The sequence below is a fragment of the Ornithorhynchus anatinus genome, chromosome X1 (genome assembly GCF_004115215.2).
Source record: "Ornithorhynchus anatinus isolate Pmale09 chromosome X1, mOrnAna1.pri.v4, whole genome shotgun sequence".
NCBI classification, from domain to species: Eukaryota; Metazoa; Chordata; class Mammalia; order Monotremata; family Ornithorhynchidae; genus Ornithorhynchus; species Ornithorhynchus anatinus.
In genome coordinates, this window is record NC_041749.1 from 16,470,949 (window position 1) to 16,492,734 (window position 21,786).

Below are 21,786 nucleotides of genomic sequence, written 5' to 3' on the forward strand. Positions count from 1 at the left end.
CCGTTCTCCCACCGCCCGACCAGGGTCCCTTTAAAGCAAGTTCCGCAGACCGGTGTTCGCTTCTTGAGTTTCGGAGAAAAGTAGCTACTTCAGGCACGAGAAGAATAAGGCCTGGTGAAAGACAGGCACAGAGGTAGCCAAACGGTGACCTGTGAGACATTCATTCATTCATTCGTTCATCCATTCAATTGCATTTATTGAGCGCTTACTGTGTGCAAAGCACTGTACTAAGTGCTTGGGAGAATGCAATATAACAAACACATTCCTGCCCACAATGAGCTCACAGTCTAGAGGGGGAGACAGACAATATAAATAGATAAATGAATAAATTACAGATATATACATATATATGCACGTATATATATATATATTGAGCCACATCCGGCTCAATAATAATAATAATAATATTCGTTAAGCGCTTACTATGTGCCAGGCACTGGACATACAGGCTAATCAGGTGGTCAGCCAATCCATGTCCCACGTGGGGCTCACAGTTGTAATCTCCATTTTCCAGATGAGGGAACTGAGGCACAGAGAAGTGAAGTGACTTGCCTAAGGTCACCCAGCAGACAAGTGGCAGAGCTGGGCTTAAAACCCAGGTCCTTCTGAATCCCAGGCCCATGGTCTAAGCACAAGCCCACACCGCTTGGCTCTTCTTCACTCACGGGGCACCACTGCTTTGGGGTTTATCGGTCGCATCTGCAGCGGACAGCCGTTCCGGCCGCTTTGGGGCAGGTGGAGGAACCGAGCGGGGGTGAGGATGGCAACGGGGGTGCCCAGGCTGGCCGGGAGCCGCTCCTTGCCCCATCCCAGCCACTTGCTCCAGCTGTCACTTTTTGCTTGACACGCCCACCCCCCCTCCCTCCCACTCAGGACCCCGCTCTCTGCCATCCTCCCTCCCGCCCGCCCGAATGCCCGCTTGACATTCCGATTCAAGAAACTGTCTTGGATCTCCAGTTCTCGGCCATGTTCCGTCTGAGGCTCGGCCACCTCTCGAATACTCTGGAGAAATGAATCTTCGCATGCACACGGGCGAGCCTGAAAACCAGAGACGATCTCTAATTTTACATCCTCCTTTTTAACCATCACTTGTCTCCTCATCCTTAAGAGCATTTAAAAGCAGAGCGCATAAGCAGTGTGGACTGGTGGACAGAGCACGGTCCCGGGAGTCAGAAGGGCCTGGGTTCTAATCCCTGCTCTGCCACTTGTCTGCTGTGTGACTTTGGGCAAGTGACTCCATTTTTCTGGGCCTCAGTGGCCTCATCTGTAAAATGGGGATTAAGACTGGGAGCCCCCATGGCCTTATCCAACCTTGTATCTATCTCAGCGATTACCCTGTATCTACCCCAGCGCTTAGAACGGTGCTCTGCACACAGTAAGCGCTTAAAAAATACCAACATTATGATTCACACATTGTAAGTGCTTAACAGTCGCCATAAAAAAATAGAAATCTTCAGATGAACAACCACAAAACTAGAGTGCCATAAAACTCATTACACGGAGAGTGTATGAGAGTTACGACAATCTCGTCATCATTAGAAAGTTTGCTGATCATGAAGAGTACCTAATCCACACATTCCATTAATTCTGTGTGTTCTCACCCTATACGAAAGCCTTCCGAAGTTGAAATGAAATATCAAGCTAAGTGAAATGAATACGAAGCCTTCCATAAGCAGGAAACAACCCCGCCTGCCCTCATTTTCGGTGCAAGTGAAGTTGCATAATGAGAGTCGACATGAGAGTCACTGTCTCCGTGAAACTGTCTTCAAGCCTAGCTGGGAATTGTACCAAAAATAGATTTATTTTTTTTTAGAGAGGGAAGTTGGGGATTTCGAGTGAGCGGCACACACCACCTATTGTCAGAGGAAGTTGACTTCCTCATTTATTTGAGCGATTCTTAAATCAGTCCAATACAAATCCGGTGTTTTAAAAGATTGGGGCATTTATTTGGCCAACTGTACGAATTTAATGATTTGAAACCAATAATATATAAATCATAGATATATAATCATCTTGTACCTACCCTAGTGCTTAGTATAATGTCTGGCACATAGTAAGCATTTAACAAACACCACTAAAAAAAAAAAAAAAGACCCTGCTAGGCTTGGTTCAAGACATAGAAGTAGGTAGGCACGGTCCCAGACAGGTTTGCATTCGCTGCGGCTTCCTGATAAATTTGGTCACTGTTACCCCTGGCGATTTTGCGGCTCTGCCACATGTCTGCTGTGTGACCTTGGGCAAGTCACTTAACTTCTCTGGACCTCAGTTACCTCATATGTAAAATGGGTATTAAGAGCGTGAGCTGCATGCGGGACAGGGACTGTGTTCAACCTGATGAACTCGTATCTACCCCAGCGCTTAGAACAGTGCTTGGCTCATAGTCAGCGCTTAACGAGTATCGTCATTATTCTTATTAGCAACATTTTAGAGGCTCAGCTTGATAAAGCATCAAACTCCATAATCGCATCAGTTATGTTGACGATGACGGTGGTGTTGGTGGTGGTAATTAATGGTTGCTACAGTGACTTCATTCAGATATAAACAATGTCTCAGATGTGGGGCAGATTTGGTATTATCATACTTTTATAGTCCAAGGAATAATAAATACCTCAATCATTATCTTAGATCTTTTACTAATTAAAATCATAAAGACTTGTCTAAGAACAGCTTCCATCATTTCCCAAAGCCCAAATCCAAGCTCCTGTCAAATTTCTGATTCTAAATCATGATCGATTCTTTTATTGCCGTTTAGTTTCTTGCCATCTTTAAAGGAGGAAGAATGCCTAATCCGACTGCAACACCCTCTTACCCCACCCAAAATAGTGAACACCAATACTGTGTTCACTACCTCTCATAGCAGAGTAGGAAGTACACGTATTTTCGCTTTCACAAACCTTTTGCAATATATTTCCAGAATGAAACTGAAGATCAGATGAAATTTAAAAGCAAAAACTCCACTCTTGTCAGTGGGGTTCTGAAAGTTTACTTGCCTTACTAAATTTCTGAACAGTTTCCTTAACCTGACCGATATTATTTTATTAATATAGCGTGCTGTACAAATTACACTACCCTTTTTTTAGCCTCATTCACATTACCGTTTGAAATAGGTTCCATATGTTATAGTCTAACTTGGCTTCCCAACGGTTTTGCACCTTTCCGGGTGAGATTGTAGACTGATAGAGTTTACTCCTGGATTGTCGGAGCTAGATTTCCATGTGGGATCGAAAGAAGTTCCCAAAGGTAATTCTGCCTGGGTCTTGTCTAAATCTCCCATTCCCTTTCAATTACTGAACTTGGGTGTCCTCTTACTTCACAGGTGATGCCTCTGGACCTTTACCATATTACCTAATTAATCAGTCAGTAAATCGGTGGTGTTTACTGAGGGTTTGCTGTGTGCAGAGCACTGGACTAAACACTGGGGAGAGTACGCCACGTCCGAGTTGGTAGACACGTTCCTTGCCCACATTTAAATGTCTCAAATCCATCCTGAGGCATTTAGTATTTGAAATGCCATTTTATAAATGCGGGAATTAGAGATTTAGCGGTGCATTATCCTGCAAATTAGAGGCAGAGCTGGTGGGGAGATTGGAAATTCTGAATCCTTGACCTAGGAATGACTGGAAATCCCCCTACTCGACCGTGCAAGGTCTGTTACTGGCCGTAGATTTCCACAAGCAATGATCATGCTGGCTTTTGAATGATTTAGGTGTTCTTGGAGAGTCAAGGAATTGAATTGAACCCACCGGAAAAAATGGCTTTCGATCCTTACACGGAGCGCCGGAAGCTGCCGCTCCGAAAGTACATCACTCCCTCGGATTTTGACCAATTCAAACAGTTTCTGGTCTTCGATAAAAAGGTACGTGAAGCTGGGGACTTTCTAGCGAGTCCCGCTCGTTGCCTGCCTGAGGGGCAGCCGCTGCTTTGGATCCTGGTGGATTTCGAAATGCCGCCCGTCGTAATAGAAACCACATCTCAGGGCACGGCCAGTTACCTGGAGTCCTTCAGGATTAGAGGCGGAGGAAATGTGCTAGTGTCAATTCAGAAGTAGCATTTGAAGGGTCGGGCTTGGTGGATTGACATTCCCGGGGTTTTGTTTGAAAGCTACAGGATCAGAGATGATTGGTTCAACAGATCCAATTCACGTCACCGAAAGTCGGCCCCGCGGAAGTCCAGAGAGAGGGATTTCTAAATGTAAGTCCCGAGACAGGTGCTTATCGTGCCAATCTACACAGGTAGGGTAAGATAAGTTCCCACTTTTCCTCTCCTCACCTCCCTGATCCAACTTTCAGAGAGCTGGGCTTCCCCTCACCTGTGGCCCAAAACTGGGAGAGGGAAGAGATTCTATGAGCTCTCCTACTGTGTTTCTAAACAACTTAAATGAGGAAATGAGGATTTATTCCATCTGTCAGAGACTGGAGCTGCAGTAAACTGGAGGTTACTCATAGTCGATCGATCAATTGGATTTACTGAGTGCCTACTGGGTGCAGAGCACTATACTAAGCACTTGGGAGAGTGCATTATAACAGAGTGGGTAGACCCGTTCTCTGCCCACAAGGAACTTGCTGTTTAGAGCACCATACTAAACACTTGAGTAGGCACAATACCAACAGTTCTGGAGTCTACTCTTATACTGGGGGGGGGGTGGGTTCGGTGACCCCAAGTGACCCCCCCAGTTAGGGGAGGGGGAGTTGGAAGGGAGATTTCTGCTTCCATCAGAGAAGGGCCAGCATAGGGAGAGCTGTCTACGTGCCCATCTGCTCTTCTCCCTCAAAGTATGGGAATACACTGACTGTTGTCAACACATGGCAGCCTCCTGTCTCTAATGGTGACCCCGTTCTCCACATCTGCATGAAGCGTGCATAGCAGACAGGCTCAGGAGACAGAAGACACGCCTGCAAAAAGTCACAGAACCATTCTTCCATGGGAATAATTTATTTCTATTAATGTCTGTCTCCCCCTCTAGACTGAAAGCTCCCTGTGGGCAGGGAATGAATCTGCCAACTCTGTTGCATGGTATTCTATCAACTGCTTAGTAGAGTGCTCTGCACACAGTAATTGCTCAAAATACACCCTGAATGATGGTGGTGTGGCAATTTTCTATCTCAGAGCTCCTGCCTCTCAATTACCTCACCTGACTTTACAGTGTCACTGTACCACAGGTAAAGGAGAGGTGTTATGATCTCCATTTTAGTCTAGGAAACTAAGCGGCTTGGTCTAGGTCACACAGCAAATGGTCATAAATCAGTGACAGAATCCAGATTAAAATAAGGAATTGGGTCTCCTGCCTCTTAGCCAACCTTGTTCCAGTCACTAGACGTCTCCCCGTGATTTCTGCCTGGGAGTCAGAGGGTCATGGTTTCTAATCCCGGCTCTGCCGCTTGTCTGCTCTGTGATCTTGGGCAAGTCACTTCACTTCTCTTTGCCTCAGTTACCTCGTCTGTAAAATGGGGAAAAAAACTGCGAGCCCCACGTGGGACAGGGACTGTGTGCGACCCGACTTGCTTGTGTCCACCCCAGCACTTAGTACGGGGTCTGGCGCACAGTAAGCGCTTAACAAATAACACGATTATGATTTCTGACAATGCTCACACCCTCCTTCCGGACACTATCCATCCTCGATTGACCTGATCCAATTCCCAAGGACGGGAGAGTGGGAAGCAGAGGCCAAGAACGGTAACATGGAGTTTTCCTCCTTTTGGTTTTGGTCTGTTGTCTAAAACACTCTTTGGGATTCCTCACAGGTCCTCCGATTCTTCTCCGTGTGGGATGACACGGAGAGCTTGTTTGGCGAGTGCCGGTCCTTCGTTATTCATTACTACCTGGCGGACAACACAGTGGAAATTCGGGAGGTCCATGAGCGGAATGATGGGAGAGATCCTTTCCCGGTGTTGATCAAGCGGCAGCGCCTGCCCAAGGTCCTGCTGGACAGCAAAGGTAAGAGTGGGTTTATTGGGGGCAGTTTCTTTGCTCTGTATGTGAGTCGTTTACGAAAGTAGCTTGGATCTTTAGCAATCAGTGGTATTTACTGAGTGCTTCCTGGGTACAGAGCACTCTACTAAGCACTTGGGAGAGTACACTATAAAAGAGTTGGTAGACACGTTCCCTGTCCACAACTAGCTTATGGTCTAGAGGGGGATAGAGACATTAATAGAAATAAATGAATGATAGCTAAGTACCCAAGTACTGTAGGGATGAGGGAAGGGGTGAATAAAGGGAGCAAATTCAAGTGCAAGGACGACGCAGAAGGGAGTGGCCAAAGAGGTAATGAGGGCTTAGTCAGGGAAGGCTTCTTGGAGGAGGTGTGTCTTCAATAAGGCTTTGCAGGTGGGGAGAGAGATGGGTTATAATGTTGGTATTTGTTAAGCGCTTACTATGTGCCGAGCACTGTTCTAAGCGCTGGGGTAGACACAGGGGAATCAGGTTGTCCCACGTGGGGCTCACAGTCTGCATCCCCATTTTACAGATGAGGGAACTGAGGCACCGAGAAGTTAAGTGACTTGCCCAAAGTCACACGGCTGACAAGTGACCGAGCCGAGATTCGAACCCATGACCTTTGACTCCAAAGCCCGTGCTCTTTCCACTGGGAGGGCATTCCAGGCCAGAGGCAGGATGTGGGTGAGAGGATGGAGGCAAGATAGACGAGATCGAAAGAGAGTGAGTAGGTTGGCATTAGAAGAGCAAAATGTGTGGCTGGTTTGCAGTAGAAAAGCAGTGAGGGGGCGAGGTGATTTTTCATTCATTCATTCACTTGAATTTATTGAGCACTTACTGGTTACAGAACACTGTACTAACCACTTGGGAGAGTACCATATAATAATAAACTGACACATTCCCTGCCCACAATGAGTTTACAGTATAGCGGGGAGACAGACATTAATATTAATAAATTACAGATATGCACTTAAGTATTGTGGGGCTGGGAGGGGGGATAAATAAAGGGAGCGAATCAGGGTGACGCAGAACGGAGTGGGAGAAGAAGAAAGGAGGGCTTAGTCCTCCTCTTGGAGGAGATGGGCCTTCAATAAAGCCTCGAAGTGGGGGAGAGTCACTGTCTGTCGCATTTGTGGAGGGAGGGTATTCCACGACAGAGGCAGGATGTGGGCAAGGAGTCGGCGGGGAGATAGAAGAGGGTCTCAAAATAGTTACTCGGACAATCTGATTGATCTCCTGGAGCCCGAGAGGGGGCTACCATATCCTCTTCTAATAATAATGATTGTGGAATTTGTAAAGTGTTTACTGTGTGCAAGCACTGTGCTAACTGCTGCAGTAGATGCAAAATAATCTGATCATATTTTATCTACCTCAGAGCAGAGTACCGGTGATTTGCTCTAAGTACTTAACCGGTAGCATGATTATTATTATCATAATAATTGTGGTATTTATTAAGTATGTACTATGTGTCATGCTGGGATGGACTCAAGGTAATCAGAGTGGAGCTCACAGGCTAAGTAGAAGGGAGAACAGGCATTGAATCTGCATTTTACAGATGAGGAAACTGAGGTGCAGTGAAGTTAAGTGACTGCCCAAGGTCACACAGCCGAGTGGCAGAGGTGGAATTAGAACCCTGGTCATCTGACTCCCAGGCTTGTGCTCTTTCCATTAGGCCACGCTACTCTCGACACCCGAGTGGAGAGAAAAAACAAGAAAGATTTCTTTGCCAAGCATGGCACTCTGAATTTTTTTCTGCCCCCTTAGAAGGTAATTAGCCAGGACCTAATATGTAGTTATTGAAGTCAAGAAAAGAGAATTGGCTTTCCAAGGGTATGGACTCTTACCTCATGTTTAGTCAGCCGTCTGACCCCAGAGCGCTGTGTCCCGTCAATCTAGATCATTTTTTTTAAATCATCTTTGCCTCCTCCATGCTTTGACTTGGTCTTTCTTATGAGTTTTTCTTTCCCGGAAGAGGAAAAAAAACTACCTTCCTGAACCTTGGATACTCCAGTATGTTTGGTCCTTTCCTTCACAGTTCAGCCGAGCAGCCGAAGCTGGAACAGACTGGGATGTTTTATTCGGGATTGATTTTTGTTTTAGGAATCCTTTTTCCTCTTGGTTCTGGAGAGACTTAGTACAGCCTCTCTTTAGATCCCACCAGCCATTGCTACCACAAAGAGGGGGTTAACTCCTAAAGGGGAGTTCTTTAGAACTAGATGATACCAATTTTCTGGGATTTTCTTGAGTTTATGCCTGAGTTCTAGGTTGTACATCTCCTCTCACGAAGGACCGGAGCAGCTTGGGGTTGGTTAGCAAGAATGAGATTCACAGTGGTACTTGGACTGGGGTCAGAAACCTTCCCAAAAACCAAGGTAGTGAGGTTCAAGAGAAGGATTTGATCTCAGGGAACTTTCGAGAAACCTCACATCTTAAAAGACTGAGGGCAGGTACAAGGAAGCAGCGTGGCCTAGTGGATAGAGCACGAGCTTGGGAGTCCAAAGGACCTGGGTTCTAATGCCAGCTCTGCCACTTGTGTGCTGTATGACCTTGGGCAATTTGCTTTAATTCTCTGTGCCTCAGTTCCCTCGTCTGTAAAATGGAGATTAAGACTGTGAGCCCCATGTGGGACATGAACTGAGTCCAGCTTGATTACCCTGTATCTACCCCAGCGCCTAAGACAGCGGCCGGCACAGAGTAAACACTTAACACATACCATAAAAAAATAAATGGGTCATGGTCCGAGGGAAGTGTCCGGTGAGGGAGGAGAATACTCCTGGAAAAGGAAGTTAAGTTTGCTGTGGGCAGGGAATGTGTCTACCAACTCTGTTATATTGGACTCTCTCAAGCTCCCACGTGCTCTGCACACAGTAATTGCTCAATTAATCTGTTCGATTCACTGATTGATAGTTCTCTGAGTTAGTGGCTAGAGTGTTTTCCATTTCCAAGAATCCCTCTCTGACCATTGGCCCTAGTCGGACCGGGCGGAGCCGTCTGTGCTTGGGGGCCCTGAAGCCTCAGAGCAGATCTGCACTGTTACCACCTCTTCCTCAGGGGAGGTAGGGGAGCCCAGTGGGGATAAACAACTCTGGATTATATACAGAATTGAATCGATAATAAGGCTAGTTGACTCTCTGCTTTGTTTATTTTCAGAACATATCCAGTTGTTGACAATTTCCCCCTTTATACCTTTTTTGTCCCCACGCTCCATCTTCCCTCCACCCCCGCTCTCGCTGTCCTTTCTTCCCCATCCCTTCTCTTCTCCTTTCTCTCTCCTGTCTCCCTCTTTTCCCTGCTCTCTCTCTCTCTTTTTCCTCCCTCCCTTCTCTTCTCTCCCCCTCCCCCCTTTCCTTTCATCTCTCTCTCTTCTTCCTCCCTCCCTTCTCTTCTCTCCCCCTCCCCCTCTTTCCTTTCGTCTCTCTGTCCTTTTCCCCTTCCCTTCCCCCCATTCCCCTTCTCCCCATCCTTTTTTCCTCACTTCCCTTCTGTCTCCCCTCTCCCTCCCATTCTTCCTTTTCCCTCTCCCCTCTTTCTTTTCTTCCCACCTTCCCTTCCCTCTTCCCTCTCTCCTCTCTCCCTCTTCCTTCCCACTCCCATCTTCTCTTTCCCTCACTGTCCTTTCTTCTCCTTCCCTTTCCTTATTTCTCCCTCTCCTTTCACCTCCCAGAGACCTTTCCTCGCTGCGTGCTGGAAATCTCCGACGCTGAAGTGCAGGAGTGGGTCACTGCCAAAGACTTTGTGGTGGGCCAGCCCATCACTCTCTTGGGACGCACCTTCTTCATCTATGACTGTGATGAGTTCACCCGGAGTTATTGCCGTGAACAGTTTGGGATTACCGATTTCCAGCCCGTTGATATGAGCCCTAAGGAGCCCGCGGTTCTGAAACAGGTCCTACACCCGAGCCCCTGGGTGTGATCAATTAATCAATGATATTTATCCAGCGCTTACTGTGTGCAGCACACTGCACTAAGCGCTTGGGAGAGTACAACGTAACAGACTTGGTAGATATGTTCCCTGCCCGCAACGAGCTTGCAGTCTAGAGGATGCATGCCTTTACTCCATAGATTGTGAACACGAGGTTCCTAAAATTCCAGAGCTCCAACTTCCAGATTGTTCTGCCTTCTTTGGTGTTATAAATCCAACAAGACTTTTGGCTGGTAGATGGAAGAGCAAAGAAATATTTGCCTCCTGGAGGCAACACTGATGGAACATTCCTTGCTATCATTATCTGTTCGAGCACTGATCAACACCATCTTCCTTCAGCCCTATACTAGGCCAAAAGCGACTCTGGTGTGAATGTCAGATCATGGTACTTTGAACAGTGAGAAATTAATCTGAAAAGAGCACTCCTTTAGGATACCACTAGACAAAATAGTTTATGAAGTTTCAGACAAAAGCAGAAATAGAGAATAATTTGTGCCATTCAACTATTTGGAGAGGATTTTTAAGAGCTCTAGATCTTTGTTTCATTGTATTTGTTAAGCTCTTACTTTGTGCCAGGCAACACACTAAGTGCTGGGAGAGATACGAGATTATCAATCCCTGTTCTGTTTAAGGGCTCGTAGTCTTGATCTCCAGATGAGGTAACTGAGGCACAGAGAAGTTAAGTGACTTGCCCAAGGTCACACAGCAGACAAGAGGTGGAGGCAGGATTAGAAACCAGGTCCTCCGACTGCCAGGCCTGTGCTCTTTCCAAAAGGCCATGCCGCTTCCCATCTCGCCAAGTATCAAGGCAGTGGCAATAGGTGGAAAAGACGCTGGATGAGGAGTTTATCAATGCTCGGTTACTCACTCCCAGTGGAAATGTTTAAGAAGTGTATTTCCCTTTTAGACCATGACTGGACATGCAAGGATGATTGCTAGTTTTCCAAGGCTCCCCTAGATATGTTTGTGCCTGGAACACTGGCATTTTGTTAAGCTAGAACCAGAGATCCTTACTGCTTTTCATTTTTCTCTAGGAATTACCTCCCTACAATGGCTACGGGCTCCTTGAAGATTCTATTCAGAATTGTTATTCCTTGATCCCAAAACCCCCCCAGAAGGATGTTATTAAGATGTTGGAGAATGATCATAAGGTGCTACGTTATCTGGTTAAACTGGTGAGGCTGATTTCCATAAATAAAGAATACTCGTTTAACCCCCTTTGTTCTAGCTTTGTGGTTTTCTCTCACTTTCATCACCCATGTTCCTGAAAGTCCTTCTTTAGGTTGGTCCACCACGATGGCCCCCAGTTTTAAGGGGCAGGAAATATAAATATTTCAAGCTTGACCTTTTGGGACAGTTCCCGGAGATGGGCTGTTTGCTAATGGGCATTTCAATCAATGCTATTTAATGAGAAATGAAAACTATAAGCGTTTTCTCATTGAGCTACCGTTTGGAGTCTATCCTGAAATCACGGACCTCCCATCCAGCTACAGTATTGGTTATGAGGCAGATAATTCCTCGAGGTGGATGATTAAGAAAGTGTCCTGGAAAAACTATCTATTTTTAAACAGGGAAAAGGGCTGAGCCTGGAGATCGTATACCCCAAAGGTGAAAACGTCAGTTATCAACGCTGCTGTATTGTCCTTTCCAAGTGCTCAGTACAGTGCTCTGCCCATTGTAAGCACTCAAAAAGTGCCCCTTTTGGAACTTTCTTTCTTGAAAGGCACATAAGGAGTTGCTGGGGGGAAACCTCGAAATCAAAGGCAAAGAGTTTTTGCTTGATGCCGAGGAAAATGGGGAGCTACTGGGGGTTTGTGAGGAGTGGAGGGGTTTGTCCTGAGCTAAAATGGTGACCATTTGGGTGGAGAGGAAGAGAGGGGCCTGGGAAGAACTGTGCAGAAAAAACAGGTGGGATTTTGAGGCCAATTGACCACTAGTGTAAAAAGACAGGAAGGAGTCAAAGCCGGTGCCAAGGTTTCAGGGATCTGGAGCGGGGACGATTGTGTTGTGGTGATGAGCCCGGGTCCAGACATGAAGACTTCATGACAGAGAACCTGAGGCTCATCAAAATAACACAACTAGCTATTTTCAGAACTCCTGCCGACCCTGTCCACCATGAGAAACGTATGGTTCTTTGGGTTAGAAACCTTCACTTGGAATCAATCGATCAAACGTATTTATTGAGCTGTGTACAGAGCACAGTACTAAGTGCTTGGGAGAGTACAACAGAATTGGTAGACACGTTCCCTGTCCACAACAAGCTTACAGTCTAGTCTACAGCTAAATCCCTCCCCCTTTTTATCACATATGACAGACCGCCACTCTCCCCACCTTCAAATGCCTTTCTAAAATTCCATCTCCAAGAAGCCTTTCCCAACTTAGCCCTCCTTTCCCCTATTCCCTCTCCTTTCTGTGTTGCTTATGCTCTGGAACCCTTAAACACTGATATTCACCCCATCCTCAACGCCCACCCCCGCAGCACTTATATACATATCTGTAATTTATTTTAATGTCCGACTCCCCTCTAGATTGTAAGCTCCTCCGTTGTACTCCCCTTAGCACTTAGTACAGTGCTCTGCACCCAGTAAACGTTCAATAAGTACCACCGAATGATTGACTGACTGATTGTATCGACCAACTTTGTGGTGTCGTATTCTCCCAAGTGCTCGGTACAGCAGTCTGCACACGGTAAGCACTCAATAAATACTACTGATGGATTCACCACTGAGAGATGGCAGAACCCCAGCAGACACTCCCCTACATCTGGCTGTTTCACGCCCCCACCTCAGTGAGATGAGGTAGAGGGGGGCAGAAAAATTAGGTGGAGAAGTGGGGTTTGGAAGGGGAGATGAAAAGTTAGGTTTCATTCATGTAAAATGCAGGTGCTGGTGGATGCATATATGGATCTGGACTAGGAGATAGAAGATTCCAGAAAAGGAGAGGATCAACTTGGCTCTCTCTGATGTTACAGTCCCTGCCCTCAGTCAGTGATATTTATTGAGTATTTACTGTGGGTTGAGTACTGTACTAGACACTTTGAAGTACAATAGAGTTGCTAGACAAGATCCCCATCTGCAAAATATCTGTTTCTCCTGCCGCCTTCTCTCCCTGTTCCTGGACCACCGTCTCACCCACCAAGCCAGTTCTATTCTCTTACATCGTGCCTGCCAGAAAATAGTAATTCTATCCTCCAACTTTATTTCCTTTTCTAGGTAATAGTAATGTCCTAGGTGCCTGGTCATTTTACAAGGAATTTAGTAGTAATTTGAAGATTTTTTTTTTAAGCGCGCCAGTGTATAGCAGTGTGAGTAGCACATCCGTGAGAATGAGTTTTCTAGACTGTGAGCCTGTCGTTAGGTAGATATTGTCTCTATCTGTTGCCGAAATGTACTTTCCAAGCACTTAGTACAGTTCTCTGCACACGGTAAGCGCTCAGTAAATACGATTGAATGAATGAATGAGTTGACATTGGCCGTATAGATACGTGACCCTAATGAAGCATTTCAAAGACAATATTGTGCCTTTCCAGCTCCGGTCATAGTTGCCACCAACTTTGACTCAGCAAAAGCCACTGCACTCCATTCTCGTCGTCACGCGCCTCGTTGACTTTCTCTTCTTTTTCCCCACTCCTCCCCGGCAGGAATCTCCAGTCCCCGAAGACAGGACACGCCGGTTCATTCTCTCGTTCTTCCTATCCAATGACACGATCAGCATCTACGAGCCGCCAGTGTGCAATTCCGGCATAATTGGAGGCCAATTCCTTGGCAAGACGAGAGTCCCGAAGCCGGGTTCCTCGGCGGACGACCCCTCCTACTTCGAGCCCGGCGATCTCTTCATTGGCGCTGTGGTCGAAAGTAGGTCTTCAGCCAGTTCTGCACTCTTGGCCGTTGTGGGCAGGGAACGTGTCTGTTATACCGTTATATTGTACTCTCCAAGTGCTTAGTACAGGGCTCTGTATGCAGTAAGTGCTCAATAAATACGATGGATTGGTTGATTGCCCTGGTTGGGGAGTTGAGGGAGTGAGGGTGGTGTGGCACCCTGAATGGGAAAAATTTCTAGGGGGCCGGGCCTTATTTCCATTAGACTTCTTGATTCTATTTCTTGCTATCTTGATTCTATTTATTGCTATTGTTTTTGTCTGTCCGTCTCCCCCGATTAGACTGTAAGCCCGTCAAAGGGCAGGGACTGTCTCTGTAACCGATTTGTACATTCCAAGCGCTTGGTACAGTGCTCTGCACATAGTCAGCGCTCAATACTATTGAATGAATGAATGAATTAGCGCTAGGGTCCCCCAGGTCTCCCACTTCTGCCTAGATTTAAAAAGAGTTCGTTTTTTGCACCAACAGCACTCCGACTAAGTCACTCTTCCATCTATTTTAAGCCTTAAATTGGAAAGATCCCCTGTAGATTGCAGGCAAATATACAGAGTTTCTTGCCTGTATGTCAAGCAGTCTGGGAAAACTTGGGTCAGGATTTTTTTAGTTATTGGCAGAGGGAAAGCCAAGCACCAATCGTATCTAAGGTCAATGTGATTTTCCTCATTTAAGTCCTTTAGCAACCCAGCAGGGAAGCAGTGTGGTCTAGAGGATAAAGCATGGGCCCGGGAGTCAGGAGGACCTGGGTTCTAATCCCAGCTCCTCCACTTATCTGCTGTGTGACCTTGAGCAAGTCATTAGCTGGCTGTGGCCAGGGACTGTGTGTCTTTATTGTTATATTGTAGTCCATGGCTCAGTGGAAAGAGCACGGGCTTGGGAGTGAGAGGTCATGGGTTCGAATCCCGGCTCTGCCGCTTGGCAGCTGTGTGACTGCGGGCGAGTCACTTTACTTCTCTGTGCCTCAGTTCCCTCGTCTGTAAAATGGGGATTAAGACTGTGAGCCTCACGTGGGACAAGCTGATTACCCTGTATCTAGCCCAGTGCTTAGAACAGTGCTTGGCACATAGTAAGCGCTTAACAAATACTAACATTATTATTACTCTCCCAAGCATTTAGTACAGTGCTCTGCACATAGTAAGTGCTCAATAAATACAAATGAATGAATTTCAGTTCTCTGCGTCTCAGTTACCTCACCTATAAAATAGGGATTAAAACTGTTAGCCCCATGTGGGACACTGGACTGTGTCCAACCTGATTAGTTTGCATCTACCCCAGCACTCAGTACATACAGTGTGTGGTATATAGTAAGCCCTTAACAAATACCATTAAAAAAAAACCAGGGCTCATAGAATCTCTTCCCTCTCCCAGTTTTTGGCCACAGGTTCATCATCGTCGATGCCGACGAGTATGTGCTGAATTACCTGGAAAGCAAGGCGAGCCTTTATCCTCCGGCAACGCTCAAGTCTCTCCGGGACCATTTCCGCCAACAGGAAGCCGTAGTGCAGGAAGCGGATAAGTATGCTTGTCGCTTTGGGGCACCTGTGGGCTTTGGAGATCCAAACCTGAAGACAGTTTGGCTTTTCCTTTTCCTCCGAGGGGTAGCTGGACTCACGTACAGGCCTGTGGGTGCACGTCAGGGCTGCTTGAGGTATCGGTCATGAAGTTCGCGGTTTAAGTGTTAATCGTCCAGCTGGGAGTCCCAGGACAGCCCTGGAGCTTTCTTGCTTGCACAACTGGCGTGTTTAGGGAGTCTGTTCCAGTAGGCCCAGCCTTACTACCTTGCAGATCGTCAGCTGCTTCCCCGGGCTTCAACTCCAGTCACCATTTGTGTCCTGAAGATTTACCAGAGAGAGGGAAAAGCAGCGAACTTAATTCCACAAGACTGGCTGCTCCACTGGACGTGATCCCAGATGTCCAAGCAGAAGGAGAAATTCCCATCCTCAGCCACAGCAAATGGCTGAATTCAAAATCCAGGCTTTGCTCAATCTGCCCACCACCCTCCTTTAAAATTAGCCACTAGGGAAAGTAGCCCTTTGCATTTTTAAAAGGTACTCTCTCTCCCAGTCTCTGTGACTCTGTGTGCGTGTCTCTCTTGTCTATTATGCATGTATGTCTGTGTGTCTCCAACCTCTTCTCCTTTTGACTTCTGCCCTGTTCGGTTAAGGCTTCTATCTCAACTATGCCGAGCCCTCTGTGGCCATTTAAAAACTACCAAGTCTCTTGCCCCATTCTGCCGCTTTAATCTCTAGCACGCCTGCCGTTGGCTAAAACTGCGCGGGGAAGACTTGGTGTCAGAGGCTCCCTGGGCGGAATGAATCAGAAGCACAGGGGCCTTGAAGACATTTCAATGTTTCTCCACTGGAAGGACCCCTCTCCTCCCCTCCGCCCTCCACCTCCTAAGAAGGGATCCACTAGGCAGGATTCACACTTCTTCAGAGGCCAGACAAGGCCAGGACCAGTGAATTTAGAATCTTGTTGCTGGTGAAGGCATCCTAAGACTGAGTTATCCAGTCCAAAATGGGTGGGAATATAGAGAAGGGGGAAACTGCCTGCTTTGTCAGGAAATAAATGATTTCACACCGGATAAGGGTAGGATGTTTCTAGAGTGCTCTAGGAAAAATATTCGGAGTCCAGAATGAAATCTGAGCTTTTAGCTTTTCCCTTTGGAGGATTAGTTCCCCCGTAAATGTTGCAGTGACTTTTACGGGAGATAAAGGCAGAGCCAGGGAGAGACTTGCCCTGTGTTCTTACCTGGGCTTGTAGAACCTTGGTCTCCTCTCACATTGCCCATAGCTGACAGGCCACCAGGCAGTAAAGCTGATTCCTCCCTTAGGGAACCCTCTTGAAATAAACCCAGACACTCAATTTGCTGTTCCTTTTCCAGTGGACCCTGCCTCGGTCCCGCCCCCAACAGCCAGCATAGTGGGTGTAACCCTAACTCCTCTAACTCTGCCATAGTCATTAACACCTGCTACAGTCCATCTGTAAATCGACTCCAACTGACTGCTGAAAGTCAAACACCCAGACAGTCTCTTGGCATTGGGAAAGAGTTCAGAACACTGGTGCAGGAGAGGAAATTTATTTTGTTAATGAGCTGTACACCCCCTCGATTCTATTTATTGCTATTGTTTCCGTCCCCCCCGATCAGACTGTAAGCCCATCAGCGGGCAGGGATTGTCGCTATCTGTTGCTGAATCGTACATTCCAAGCGCTTAGTACAGTGCTCTGCACATAGTAAGCGCTCAATAAATACTACTGAATGAAGGAGAGGGGCAATATTCACTCGGACACCCAATTTGATAACCCGCATCGAAGCTTCGTATTCGACATCCGCTACTGCGAGGAGTGGCCTGGGAGTCCTAACTTCCAGTTCCAGGACGGGGACTGGTGAAAGTGGAAAAGGAACTTTATTTCCTTAGAGGAAGTCGCCACGTTTGAAATTCTCCAATTCTAATTCACAGCCAACATAATCAACTAATCCAACCAAGGAGTTTAGAAAGACACTCGAGATGCACATCCGGTCAAGTAGGCAGAGAAATCCTGATGTCTGCATCTTACTGAAGAAAAGATCCATAAACGCCTGCGTGAATTCACCCACGTCCCGCCTCCAAACAGGATTTTCCCATTTCCAATTACCCCCATTTATTCATTCATTCTCTCTCTCCGCCCAGCCCGAGAATTTCAAACTGCTACACGCTAATCCAAACATTTATCATTTCTAACGATAATAATAACTGTGGTATTTGTTAAGCACTTACTGTGTGCCAGGCACTCTACTAAGCATTGGGGTGGATTTGTAGCAAATCAGGTTGGACCTGGTCCCTCTCCCAGTCTTCATCCCCATTTTACAGATGAGGTAACTGAGGCACAGAGAAGTGAAGCGACTTGCCCAAGGTCACGCACCAGACAAGTGGCAGAGCCGGATTAATGATAATAATAATAATGATGTTGGTATTTGTTAAGCGCTTACTACGTGCCGAGCACCGTTCTAAGCACTGGGGTAGATACGGGGTGATCAGGTTGTCCCAAGTGAGGGTCACAGTCTTAATCCCCATTTTACAGATGAGGGAACTGAGGCGCCGAGAAGTGAAGCGACTTGCCCAAGGTCGACAGCTGACAAGTGGCAGAGCCGGAATTCGAACCCATGACCTCTGACTCCCAAGCCCGGCCCCTTGCCACTGAGCCACGCTGACTTAATGTCTGTTGCCCCTCTAGACTGTAAGTTCCTTGTGGGCAGGGATCATGTTGTCTGCTGTATGACCTTGGACATGTCACGTCTCTGTGCCTCAGTGACCTCATCTGTAAAATGGGGATTAAGACTGTGAGCCCCACGTGGGACAGCATGATTATCTTGTGCACGCCCCGGTGCTCAGAACAATGCTTGGCAAACAAATACCACAGTTTATTATTATAACTTGACTGTATTGTACTTTCCCAAATGCTCTGCAAGCAGTAAGCACTCAATAAATACCAGTGATTGATTAATTGAGAGGGAAGAAGGCAGAATAGTTGGAAACTTTGGACTTCCAGTATCCCTTTGAAGGCTAAGGCTGGCCTTTCTGGGAAACGGTGCTACCCTGTTTCTGGCCATCCAGTACCCCTCAAAATGGCAAGAGGGCACCGGGACGGAAGTAATGTAAAACGGTCCGGAAGACCAACGCCTGGTCCTGGCCTTGGCTGGGCGGGGCGTGGGTGTAGACTGAGTGGGGCTCGGGCAGAGACTGGGTGGGGCGGGGATTGACTGGGCTGCATTTGGGCAGAGATTTGGTGAGGCTCGGAGACGAGGAGATGCTGGGACAGATTGGGCGGGGCCCGGCCTTACCCGCGCGGGGCTTGGGTAGAGATAAGGTGGTGCTTGGGCAGACTGGGCAGGGCTTGGCATTGGCTGGGCATGGGCTGGGCAGGGCTCGGTGGAAACAGGGTGGTGCTCGGGCAGATTGGGCAGGGCTTGGCGTTGGCTTGCCTTTGGCTGGTCCCTCTCCTCCCCACCCTCATCGCCTCCCGCCGGCGTGTTTCCCAAGGAGCAAAGTTGGCCCCGCCGTGGCGGCACCCCCCCATCCTAAGGCCGCTCCCGCAGCCACGAGCAGCGCCATCGGTGCCCATAGAGGGCTGGCCCTCGCTCCCGCCGCTCTGGCTCTTTGGGCCGGCAGATCCCGGTGGCCACGGGGGTGGCTCCTTTCAGCTCCTCGGCCTCCTGCCCTCTCCCGGGCTGGTGGGAGTCGACTTTTCACTCTTGCCTCCTGCACGGCGCTGAAATTCAGAGCGAGAGCCAGAGCCGCAAAACCTCCCTCTAAAAAGACGGCTCACTTCACGCAAAAAAGGTCAAAAAACCACACAGCATTACCGACTCACCGGCAACCTACTCACTAACAGTTAGGGGAATAGATTTGGTAGCTCACGGTACTGGTGAGTGACATAAACGCCGCTCTACGCACGTGTCCAAACTTCCACGGTGGACACCCTACCGGGGCTGACCTACCCTAGGCCCGAGCGTGTTACTCTTCCATCCCAGTTGTGGAATAATAATGATAATAATCATTATTTTTATTATCATTATGGTATTTAAGTGCTTACTATGCGCTAAGCGCTGCACAAAGAGCTGGGGTAGATACAAGATCATCGGATCCCCCCCATGGGCTTCCGAATTAATCCGAGTGGAGTACGGACTAATGGTCCAAGAGGTGGGGAAGACTAATGAGTAGTCCAACCGTGATATTTCAATTATTTGAACCAAAGTGATGGCTGTGGTAAACTCCTTGTGGGCAGGAAATGTGTCTACCACCTAGGTAGTGCTGCGTTGTCCCAAACGCTTTGTACAGTGCTCCGCACGCAGTAAGCGCCTAACAAATACCATTGATTGATTGATGAGGGTTAAGGACAAACAGCTGCTCTTTTTCATAATTACTGGTCAGAAGAGCTAAACTCACTGTGGTCAGGGAACACGTCTACCAACTCCGTTATACTGTCCTCTCCCAAGCGCTTAGCCCGGCGCGCTGCACAGAGTAAGCGCTCGGTCGACTCGAGTGATCTTTCACCATAAACTCCGCCGGGTAGGCTCGTCGATAGCCTTAGTCAGCCAGATGCGACCGGTCAAGAATAAATTCCGCGAGCAGTCATTTCCTTCCTTCCTCCACAGCCGTATGACTGCAGATAATCCAGACGAGAAGGAAATGGAAGTGCTAATAGGGCAGATTCAGGAGCAGCTCAAGCAACAGAACTATTTGCCTAAAAGCAGGATGCGAGAGGCATTCCTTTCCTACGACGAGGATGGATCTGGATACGTGGACAGAGACGTGTTCTTTGCCCTCTGCAATACGTTAAACGTGCCAATCAACAACTGCCTTATTAACCAGGTCAGCAGTAGGGACAGGCAGGACTCTCGCTGTGGGCAGGGATCACGTCTTCCCGATTCCGTTCGTATCGTATTCTCCCAAGCGCTCAGCGCGGTGCTCTGCACACGGTGTCTGCTCAATCTGTGGGTTGATTGGGAAGGTTGAGCCGGGCCCCGTCGCTCTTTTCTCCTAGGGACTTAAAGCGACGTGGCCAAGTGGAAAGATCACCAGGCGGGGAGTCCTAATCTCTGTTCTGCCTTGTGTCTGCTGGACGAGACGCTAACTTCTCTGGGCCTCAGTTTCCTCATCTGTAAAATGGGGATTCAATACCTGGTCTCCCTCTCCCCTAGACTGAGCCCTAGGTGGGACAGGGACTGGGTTGGATCTGATCACTTTACCCCCCGGGACTGTAAGCTCATCGTGAGCAGGGAATACGTCTACCAACTCTGTTCCGTTGTACTCTCCCAAGAGCTCAGTACAGTGTTTGGCACAATGTGAGTGCTCAAGAAGTACCATTGGTTGATTATGATGTAATTATCCCAGTTGGGCTAGGATGGAGGGGGACGTGGAGGCAACCCGTGCTCGCAGGTTGGGCTGAAGAATCCTTGCAGAATAATAATGGTATTTATTTTTTCATTCAACCGTACTTATTGAGCACGCACCCTGTGCAGAGCACCGTACTAAGCGCTTGGAAAGTACAGTTCGGCGACAAAGAGAGACGATCCCTACCCAACGAAGTGCTTGCTATGTGCCAAGCACTGGGCTAAGTGCTAGGGGACACGGAAGGTCATCAGACTGGACACAGTCCCTGGCTCATATGGGGCTTACCATCTAAGGAGGAGGAAGTAGGATTTAATCCCTCTTTTACGGATGAGGAAACTGAGGCCCAGAGAAGTGAAGTGACTTGCCTGAGATCACACAGCAGTTAAGTGGCAGAGCTGGGATTAGAACCCAGGTCCTCTGACTCTCAGGCCCGGGCTCTTTCCACAAGGCCACGCTGCTTCCCACGGAGGGACGGGGCTGGTCCAGGCAGGGGAGCCGAGAGGCTCACGATTTGGTCAGGTGTCCAAGTGGGAGCAATTAGCAACCCCAGCCCGTCCAGGAGATACCTGGCTCACCGACCGTGGGGGGCGCAGCGGGGTGGGAGGATAATCTACAACTCTGGGGTCTGGAGCGGGAAATCTCACGGTCCCTGGCTCTGCCCCTGAGGTGGAGGGAACCAAGGGGGCACCCCGATAGCTAGCCCTCCTCAGAGAAACAATAGGACACTCGGGAGCTAATTCCTCTGCCTAAGCCAATCGCTTACCCAGGGGGAAAGAAGCCAGTATGGGTTAAAACCCTTTCCCTGCAGCTCAGTGGGGCAACTCCGTGAACCATGCCATCCTACAGTCAGGGGGCATTTATTCGGCACTTACGATGCGGGAAGCAACGTAGCGAGGGCTGGAAAGAAAAGAAGACGATTCACTCTGACCCGGATAACTACACACGATGAACTTACAGTGCCTTATTCATCCCATCCTCAGTCCTACAGCAATTACGTGCCCGGGCATTTCCTCTGACCCGATCCTTAGCCCCAAGGGAATTCCATTCTAAGAGGGGGCAGGCAGAAGTCATTCCAATGTGTAGTTATCCTTAACCTAAATGACCGGGTCGCAGCCCGAAACGGGAACCCACGTCAGAGGTCTGGGTCCGAAGCAGCACGGGCTGAGCAGAGGCCCGGCAAGTCC

General features: G+C 48.1%; 1 protein-coding gene across 1 annotated transcript in view; it reads left to right on the forward strand.

The window, feature by feature from the left end:
* The window catches only part of EFHC1 (EF-hand domain containing 1), a 32,550-nt gene that overhangs the window by 9,850 nt on the left and 914 nt on the right, over positions 1 to 21,786 (forward strand). Inside the window, exons 4-10 of the mRNA XM_029051883.2 lie at positions 3,707 to 3,856; positions 5,742 to 5,934; positions 9,596 to 9,816; positions 10,887 to 11,027; positions 13,493 to 13,706; positions 15,096 to 15,243; positions 19,864 to 20,080. Of these exons, the coding sequence (XP_028907716.1) occupies positions 3,707 to 3,856; positions 5,742 to 5,934; positions 9,596 to 9,816; positions 10,887 to 11,027; positions 13,493 to 13,706; positions 15,096 to 15,243; positions 19,864 to 20,080 (1,284 nt within the window). The remainder of the gene's footprint in view (positions 1 to 3,706; positions 3,857 to 5,741; positions 5,935 to 9,595; positions 9,817 to 10,886; positions 11,028 to 13,492; positions 13,707 to 15,095; positions 15,244 to 19,863; positions 20,081 to 21,786) is intronic.